Source organism: Nelumbo lutea, chromosome 3, assembly GCF_056320005.1.
Source record: "Nelumbo lutea isolate HS-2025 chromosome 3, American lotus-T2T, whole genome shotgun sequence".
In the NCBI taxonomy this organism is placed as follows: domain Eukaryota; kingdom Viridiplantae; phylum Streptophyta; class Magnoliopsida; order Proteales; family Nelumbonaceae; genus Nelumbo; species Nelumbo lutea.
The window spans coordinates 35,397,529-35,407,012 of NC_142686.1; the positions used below are offsets into that span (position 1 = coordinate 35,397,529).

At 36.2% G+C, this 9,484-nt stretch overlaps 1 protein-coding gene across 2 annotated transcripts; it reads right to left on the reverse strand.

Annotated features, from left to right (window-relative positions):
* Positions 1-750: 750 nt before the first annotated feature.
* On the reverse strand, positions 751-4,628 carry LOC148864204 (BTB/POZ domain-containing protein At3g19850-like). 2 transcript variants are annotated; one of them, XM_088975517.1, is made up of 4 exons: positions 4,444-4,628; positions 3,201-4,349; positions 1,300-1,760; positions 751-1,209 (listed from the first exon to the last, which is right to left on the reverse strand). In XM_088975517.1, exons 1-3 carry the CDS (start codon positions 4,504-4,506, stop codon positions 1,344-1,346), a joined length of 1,629 nt encoding a protein of 542 aa, XP_088831643.1. In that variant the 5' UTR covers positions 4,507-4,628; the 3' UTR covers positions 751-1,209; positions 1,300-1,343. The 2 variants fall into 2 exon arrangements, with proteins under 2 accessions (XP_088831643.1, XP_088831642.1); XM_088975516.1 differs by having other exon boundaries at positions 1,207-1,760.
* Between the last annotated feature and the right edge of the window lie 4,856 nt (positions 4,629-9,484).

Consider the following 9,484-nt stretch of genomic DNA (forward strand, 5'->3'; position numbering starts at 1 on the left):
TAAAACTCTTCATTGACTTAAGCATTGAAGTGTCCACCCTAAGTCAAGCAACCTAGACTCTCTGATCTCTCCTTTTGCAGCTCAGCTAGGCGATTTATTCAATCCAACGTCTGAGTTGTCTGCCAGCTAAGAGCAGTAGATAGCGCATCATCAAGGGGCATAACAAGAATGAGCATTTTTGTCCTTTAATGTGGTCTAAAAAATGTCTAAACGTGTTAAATCATTAGCCCGCATCTTACAAATTCAGATATGAAAATGCATTCAGATCATTTTTTCATACTTAACCAAAACATAAGTGGCACCTGAAAAGCAACATTTTTTGAATTCAAAGGTTTGAAATCAAACACCACCTTAGTATACTATGGTCTGTGGAGCTGTCAAATGAAAGATTTTAGATGTAAAAATGCAGAAAGTTTTGTCCATTTTAGGCTTATGTCATCTTTTTAAAACATAAGTCTTTCTAGATTCCTGTCTTTCATTGTCAAAGGACCAAATTTTTGTCTATTGTAGGGCGGGGGGGGGGGGGCGTTATGGCCTTATCTAATGTTGGTCCCCGTTATCTGGTCTCTTTGGCAGAAGGACGAAGTTGATACAGACCTAGCCTCTGGCCTCTGCCATTATTTTTTCAGAAATTGGTCACTCACTCTCAGATATTTGAGTCCACATTCTCACACTCATCTTTTTTTTTTGGTAAACAATTCTGACACTTATTAGTCCAGAATTTTTACCATTGCAAAAATCTTCTACTCCTTCAGTTAATAAATCTGATGAAAACAATCAATACAAAGTTCAATTTGCTTAGAGATGGCTGAACATAAATCCACCCAGATAATTTTGGTGAAAGCATTAGAGGCGGGTCCCCATCTGGCTTCTGTAAAATTTGCTATTCACCAAAGTTTTAAATGCTCTCATGATTGGACTGACTCTCTCTCTCTCTCTCTTCTTGCCCTACTGATCTCCAATGAGACACTGAGAGGATCTCAAGTTCTCAAGTGGGGAGGCTGCCAGCTAGCACTGATCAAGTCAGTGGGCGTTGTTCAATGTTCAGTCCAGTCCTCTTCGTCTTCAACACCTCTCTATCAGGTCATTTTAGTAAATTCCAAACACCTCTCTATCAGGTCCAGAGTACGGTGAGCAATGAGCTTCCCTCAAAGGCCGAGGGCCTGAGGGATTCAGTGCCTCAGTGGGGAATACTGGCTCAAAGTCTTCCTGGCATTTAAAAAGTTTTTTTCACCTGATAAAATTACAAAACTACCCTTCATCTCAAAACATCACACACGCAGAGAAGAGATTTCTTACAATATGGCACATTTGAGATTTCATGTGAGAAGGAGATTTAACAGTTAACATAGCCTTGGTAAGGCTCTATTGTGTGCAGGGGTGGTCATGCCTTTATCCTTCACCAACTTTGTCACCTGGCCTCTCATCTGTCTGCAGACCTTTTCCAACTCAACCACTCTGAATTGCATCCTCTGTAAGTTCATTCTCGTCTCTTGCTTGTCTTCTGAGAGCCCCAGAAACTTTTCAGCATCGGGTTCATTGTAAGAAACCAACTGTGTTTCACTTGGGCTGGGGCTCTCAGGAACAGCAGGGTCATTGTTCAGTAGCTTGGATTGTTGAGAGGCGAGAGCTTGGACGGCAATCCTTGGAGGAATTCGAGGGTTCTTGGCGAGGTCTTTACAGGCTTCCAGTGTGAGCTTCTCGTACTTGAGACATCTACACAGCCTTGATCTTTCCTCGAAAGAAAGTGTAGGATGTGACTACACAAATTATCCATTATATTATCAGTACTTGATTCACTTCCGTCATAAATTCCATCTCATTGGGAGAGAGGGAGAGATTACAGATAATACATAATAGTTTTTCTCAAGTTTTGGGCCCTTGGGCTGAAGATAAGACTTTGGCTGCATTTGGCATTAAATAAGGATTTATCTCTGAGTTAAAAACTCAGTATTCATAGTAGCACTTTTATACCAAATGCAGCCAAATTAGAAAGAAAATGTAGAAAGACTTATTTTTTAAGGGGAAAGGGATGATTTTTTTTTTCTTTTGGGGAGAAAGCCAGAAAGAGGTATTAGTTTTTTTTTTTTTGGGAAAATTCTCGATTAATACCCTGTATTTTGGATTTAGTGCCACTTTGGTTCCCAAACTTTAAAACGTGACAATTCAATACTGGAATTTTCAAAATGTGTCAATCTAATACCTGTTGTTAACCAATCTGTTAACTGGCCGTTAGGTGACATTTGAAAAGATACAAATGCTCTTGGAGTGTCATCCAATTTTCTTTATCAACCATCAACATATTGATAAAAATAAACAATCTCAAATCCTTACCTCTTCTATTCAAGAAAGTTGGGGTTGCATCTCAATGGACATTTTGGTGATCTCAACTTTCTTGAAAAGAAGTGGCAAGGATTTTGGATTGTTCATTTTTTGTCAATATTTAGATGGTTGATAAAGAGAATTAGGTTACACTCAATGGGTATTTGTGTCTTTTTAAATAGCACTTGATAGCTGGTAAACGGGCTGATTAATGAAAGGTACTAGATTGGCACATTTTAAAAATTATAATATTAAATTATTGCGTTTTAAAATTCAGCGATAAAAATGTCACCAGACCCCAGGTACTAATCTAGAAAATTTCCTTTTTTTTTTTTTTTTTGGTCTAAGAGAATGGGCGATTTGGGTATATAGAATCATCAAAGTAAAGGAATATAACCCCACCTATGCTACAATACCCCACATTCCCCACCTTTCCAATGGTACAAATTCATAAAAATTTGTTAGGTGGAATAAATTACACGTGTCATTGTTTTCAATTGTACAAATTCAAAAAAAAAAATATGAAGTGGAGGAATCAATAAAAACCTCTAAGTAAAACAAATATCAATATCAACTATAGAATTAAAGAAAGAAATTCAGAGCTTCATTCAAGAACTACAGATGGGTATGAAACCATGTCCAAAAGTCATTCTCACACAAAATTTACTAATTTGGAAACAAAAAAGAGGGAGAAATCATATTATATAAATTACAATATTTTTATTTATTATTATTATTTTGAAAAACAAAAGAACTTCCTAGAGAGAGAGAGAGAGAAGTGGATTTACTATGTGCCTTAAAAAATTACATTCAATCTACAATCGGGGAAATGAGGGGAAAGAGAAATGAAAAGGAAATGATGGGTTGGTGATATTTACCTCAAGATAGATGTCAATAGCTCTGTAGACTCCATTAAAGCAGTCTCTAGCTGAGTCAGGTAAGCTCTCTGCAACTGCAAGAAACTTAGAGATTTTGAGGTTCTGATCAGGAGAAATCTCTCTCATGTATTTATCAATCAACCTCACAACTTTTTTCATCTTCTGCACTGTCAGTCCATCATCATTAACAAACACCCTAACCAATCTCAAGACTAGATTCACATCATAAACACCACCACCTTCATGACCAGAGATGAGTAAATCATCCAACGTTGCCTGGTCAAGCATTCCACCAATCAATCTCTCCAACCGAACTCTGTATTCTCTGCTCAGACCCAAACCAGAAACCACTCTCAATACCCAAAACAGCCCTCTGCAAGAGAAAGCGGTTTTGCCCATCAAAATCACCCCATAAACAGCTGTGTCTGCAAGTGCACCATATTCAAACTTGGACCCAATTCCACCTTTCCTTTGGACAGCGGTATTGAGGTAGTGGAGTAGGAACTTGGTGAGGATTAAGCTGTTGTTATCCGTTCCATAAGCGCCCATTGTTTTGATGACCTTTTCAATGATCTTGGGGGGTAAAATGGTCAAATCATCAAACCACCAGGCCTTGCTTGAAGTTGAAGAAGAACATGGTTTCACTGTTTCTGGTGCGGTCTTAGTGGATGAAGATAATCTAAACCCAGAGGTTGTTTCAGGGGGTGATGAAGAAGAGGATGACGAAGCATTGGGGATTGTATCTGAATTTTGAGCAATCTTTGCTAGAAGTGAAGAGATGAGCTTTTGAAGAAGACCGGACGAATCTGCAGACAAGAAGAACGACTCACAGCTCTTTAGAGAGACCAATGTGTCATTCCACGACCAGTCGAATATCCCTTCCAGAAAGTTTTCTGTCTGTTGCAGAAGATTGAAGCTTGAGACCTTTTCTGTCATTTCAAGGAATATGGCAGAGCAATGGAGGAGAGAAACATTTGATGGGGTTACTAGGATTCTGCCATTGTTGTAGCAGAACCTTGAAATCAGCTCAAACCCATCTGGGCCTCCAGGGAAATCAATAATTTCAATTGCTGAGCTTCTGATCTGGGTTTTTCTCTTTTCTTGCTTTACTATCTTCTTCAATCTTCCTGAGAATATCGAGATAATTCTCTGCAAATATGAAGAAGAGAAACATTTAAAGTTACCATACAAGGAAAACAAACAGAGATTAAAGGACACGATTACTGGTTGAAGTTCATATAACCTCGTTTAGGAAGAAAGTGTGTTGCCCATCAACATTGATTTTCAGATCACAGAGCTCATGCATTTCTGATTCAAATTCAAAAAAACCAGAAAATCACAAGTTGAGAGAGAGAGAGAGAGAGAGAGAGAGAGAGATGGCAAAGGACGAGACAAGAAAATTATTCTCTGCCCTCTAAATTTAGGAGAGAAAACTATACTATGCTCTCTAAAATTAAGAGAGAACACGATGTTCCTAAGCAGCATTATGGCCAATGTACTTTACTCCGCAGAGCCTACAACTGTCCATCTGAGTGGGAATCGGATTTGGTACTAACAAAATGTCCTCACACTGTCCTAACAGCCCCTTACAGCCGTGCATTGGGAACCAAATCCAATAAATAAAACACATAACGGGTAAGATGTTATCCATGCAGGATTGCAAAAGGCTGTGAGGATGGTTACGTAAGAACCAAATCCTAATTCAAACATTTATCAATCCAATCTCCATGCACTTCGTCGATAAATAGTCTCATATCTTCTTCATCGTTGTATGATCTTAGTCCTACAAATTAGTTGGTACCACTCAGACACTCCAAGAAATTTTAGGTGGCGTTTGGTTAAAGGTTATGTTCTTTCAAGCTTGAAAGGTACAAAGCCCCAACTTTAAGCTTTGTGCTTGGTGGAATGTTGGTCCTAAAGAGATCGGTTCCATGAGGGCAAACCTGTGCCCACACTGTTCTAACGGTCTTTTAATTTGATACCTTGCATTGGAAATATTTTTCTTTGAAATAAAGCATAGAAGTAGGAGATATTCTCAATGCAAGGCAGTAGGCTGCTCTAACAGGCTTTTCCCTGATTGAAGCCGATTCCGGCCTTCCTAAAGGGGTGGGTTGGACTTGACCTTTTGCGATTTTGCACAAAGTGGTTGCTTCCAGGCTTGAATTCACATCCTTATTCTTGCCGCCCAAGATTTTAGAAATCTAGCAAAAGTGTGTGAACATATATATATATAAATAGTATAAATTGTGACTTGGTAATCGGGTCGAACAGGTCATTGATTCAGCCGTCCATGTTAGATAGGTTTTGATCAAGTCAATGATTTTTATCAATTTTCGGGCTTTAGTCAATAACTCTCCTAATCTTTATGTATGAGATTTCTTGAATATTATGTTCCTTGGCATTCTATGTAGGAACAAAATTAAGTAAATCCATTAACTTGAATTTAAATATTTAATACCATTATTCTTGATTGTTTTCTTCCATGTAAGCTGAGTTAAATCCAACACCTTTGCATCATCGTAGAATTAGGGTTTTGATTAATTCACAAATGGAAGATGGCAATTTTTCCCAACAGGCAACTATATTTGATATATAGGCAGCCTATTGCGTGCAAGCTTTGATTAGGAATAGTTTTCTCAGCTTGATTTATTTTTGTCCTTCAAATATGACAAAGATAAACCGCACAATGTATAAAACCAAAATTCATACAGCTAATGCTCCGTCTACGGGTGCAAATGGATCGGTGGTTATGTAACCAATCCTGTGCTCAGCTTGATTTAGGGGTGGTTATGTAATCAATCATAAGTGAATATGTTAATGCTTCGTTTAGGGGTGCAAATGGATCGGATCATGATCTGATTCGGTTCTATTTGATCGAATTCAGATCATCTTTGATCAGTTCTTTGGATTGGATTGGATAATAGGATTTCATAAAAAAAAAATGGATCGGATTCGGATCACCTCTATCCGATCCGATCTGATGTATATTATATATTTATAAATATAAACATATATAATACATATATGTTATTTATTTATTTATAAATATATTTTTTATAAATTTGTTATATTATTTATTTTTTTATAAAAAAAAACATGTATATATGGTGAAAATAATTAAAAACCATATGTATTTTTGTTTTTACTTTATTTAAATTAGTATATTTTATTTTTCTTTTAATAATTTATTAAAATTTAAAGAAAACAAGTTAGATCAGATCAGATCCGACTTATCGATAGGATTGGAATTCAAATCGAGTCCTATCATATCCAATCGAATTTTTGGATCGGATCGGATCCAACATGAACAGTGTCGAATCAGATTTGAATATACCCTGATTCGAATCCCATCCGATCTGTTTGCACCCCTAACTCCATCCACAATGTTCTTTTTTTTCTCTTTTTTTTTAATTTTAATATACAATATTTTAACTATAATAGTGGAGAGAGATTCAGGTATCATGTCTTTCCGGTAGCATAGATTTTTTCCACAAAAATAATAGAATTAAAGCTCAAAATAGTTCATTAAACTAAGATTGGACTAGATGGTTGGACCATCAAAACCAGGGAATGGCAATGAGAATGGTTCTTTAGGCTTCCTCATCATGAAATATTGACTTGGTCAAATCTATCTCAAATACTTGTATATTAACATATAGGGATACTTACTTAGGGTCCATTTGATTCGCAGTCGAAATTGGAATCGAAATCCTTTGGAATCGGAATCAGAATGGTCTATTTCCATGGTCTATTTGGTTTAGACAGACATAAGAATAGGAATTAGAATAAGCAAGAATGAGATTTCATTCCCAAGAGAGGGGCAGGGAATGGCCATTCCCTCAAATGGGAGAATGGCATTCCAGCAGGAATGGGAATGGGATTTTGATTCCGCTCAACCAAACAGTTGGAATTGGAATAGGCCATTCGGATTCCGATTCCAGACTCCTATTCCTGCGAACCAAACGGCTTATATATGCCTTGTTGACCATTCAACAATAACAAATGGTGAACAGTAAAGTTGATGTTCATCATCTTCACAAAGAATGGGAGATTGTTGCAAGACTTTCGTCTCTGTTAGTATTGAAACTTTGATTGTATTTCACTCTCATATACTGACTGCGAAAACTTTGATCATATTTTATAGTTATATTTCAGAGATAAGATTAGCTGAATGCAGTAATTGTTCAATAGGCTGTGGAATCAATCATAATGCTCCACACCTAAGGCTGTCAATGGGTTGTGTCTGAGTCTGGATAGGGCGGTTCCAGTTCTGAACCAATTATTAATTGGGACAAAATAACAGACCCAAAACTATCCCAATTAATAGGTGGGTCTATTGGGTCTGAAAATTATATTTTTTTATTCAAATAATAACCTAAAATTTAAAATTTGATAATATAACCTTAAAAATGACAGAAATATAGTAAATTATTTATATCTTAATAAATTATACATTTTTAAATAATATTATCATATATATTATCTACCAAATTTACCATTTCAAACATAAAATATGATAAAAGTTATAAGAAAATTAAGAAAATCTTATCTTATATGTATTTAAATAGGTCAAGGCAAGAAAAAACCGGAACTGACCCAATTATTAATCAAGACAAAATTTTGGAGCCAGAACCATTATAATTGGTTCGGTTGGTTTGGATCTGTTAGATAGACCTGACCCATTGACAGCCCTATCCACACCAGTCATAAAATACATGATACCCATAACTAGGAACCTCTCATTGTGGGGCCCATATAGTTTTATCACTAGTGTGGGAATTATCATTGGTTCCACAACTTGCTGCATAGCTAAAATGTTCAGCTATTCCGCATTCCAAATTTAACTTTGCATTGATACCCTAAGAAGACTAGAAGAGAAGATGCCAAGAATTGCATGGAGAAGACTTCCATCTCTATACCGTCTTTGTACTGGCATTCCAATTAGACTGCATGGGCCATTCTTGCTAGGAACCTAATGAATGGATGAAATGAAGGGTTAAACGACTCTTATGTTCATATATATATATATATATATATATATATATATATATATATATATAGAGAGAGAGAGAGAGAGAGAGAGAGAGAGAGAGAGAGAGAGAGAGAGAGAGAGGCATAACAATCAACAGTTGTCTCAAAGACCACCGGATGCCATTTCAAGAAATTTCAAACTCACTTTTTTCTTTCCACCCTGAGTTCCAACCCTAATCACAGTTGAACAAAGATTCAAAGAAAAATAGAACCCCAAAACGAGATAGCAAGAGCTGGAGTTGTAGATACCATAAAAAAGATGCATCTAAGAGTTTTAGAGTTTCTTTCTTTTTTTTTTTTTGGATTTTCATATGCTGTGTTGAAATTCTTGTTCTGGCTGTATTCAGTTAGGCCCCGTTCGCTTTTCGGTAAATTACTTATTTGGGTAATTAAGTGCTTTTATTTCTTAGGTAAATAAGGCAATGACCATTTTAACCATAAAAATTCATTATTAAAAGGGGCATTTTTGTCCCATTCAAGTGTTAGTGACTTTCCTCCCAAGTGGAAAAGTTATTTACCCACCTAAGTGATACCTAGGAAAATAAGCATGTTATTATTGGTTCCACAACCTTCTGAACAGCTATTGTGTTCTGCTAAACCTAGCTCAGTTCATCGAGGGAGGTCTTATATTGGACCAGCTTAGAAGGCATGTAAAAGTTATTTTAAAATAGTGTTTAATTTTTGAAATTATAGGGTATATCAATTGTTTTTAAGATAAAGTATACTTAAAACGTGATATAGAACTATATGCTATTTTCATAATTTTCCTTTTTTTTTAATTCATTTTAAGCGAGTCAAACCAGATGGTTGGACCATCCCACCCGTGACCCAGTCACCAAATTAAAATAGTTCTGTGCAAAAAAGATCATTCAACACATGTATTTGGAGAGATCAATAAAATCTACCATATTAAGCTCTATTTGGATGAGCATTTTGCTTTTGAGCTTTGGGCTGTGAAAAGTAATAGTTAAAAACTGTTTTGAGTGTTTGGGAAGAAATGCTTTCAAAAACATTATAATGATATAATCTGAACCCAAAACACTTTTAAGCCCTAAAGCACAAAGCCTGCAATTGGGGTTTTGGGGCTTTATGCTGCTGGGCTTTCAAAGCAAAAATCCTAAGCTTATCCAAAAACAACCTTTGTAAGTTTAATTAAAGCTTTTCTGCATGCCTACATTTTGACTTTGGATGTAATTATGCACTGCACTAATGAAACTTTTATTTATTTTTAACACGCCGGAACTTATTAACAG

Excerpts from the sequence above, each read along its gene's own strand:
- LOC148864204 (XM_088975517.1), bottom strand. The coding sequence starts at position 4,506 with ATGCATGAGCTCTGTGATCTGAAAATCAATGTTGATGGGCAACACACT. Across the intron at positions 4,350-4,443 it reads ACACTTTCTTCCTAAACGAG|AGAATTATCTCGATATTCTC; the intron begins GTTATATGAACT and ends TCATATTTGCAG. Across the intron at positions 1,761-3,200 it reads CTATTGACATCTATCTTGAG|TCACATCCTACACTTTCTTT; the intron begins GTAAATATCACC and ends TAATTTGTGTAG.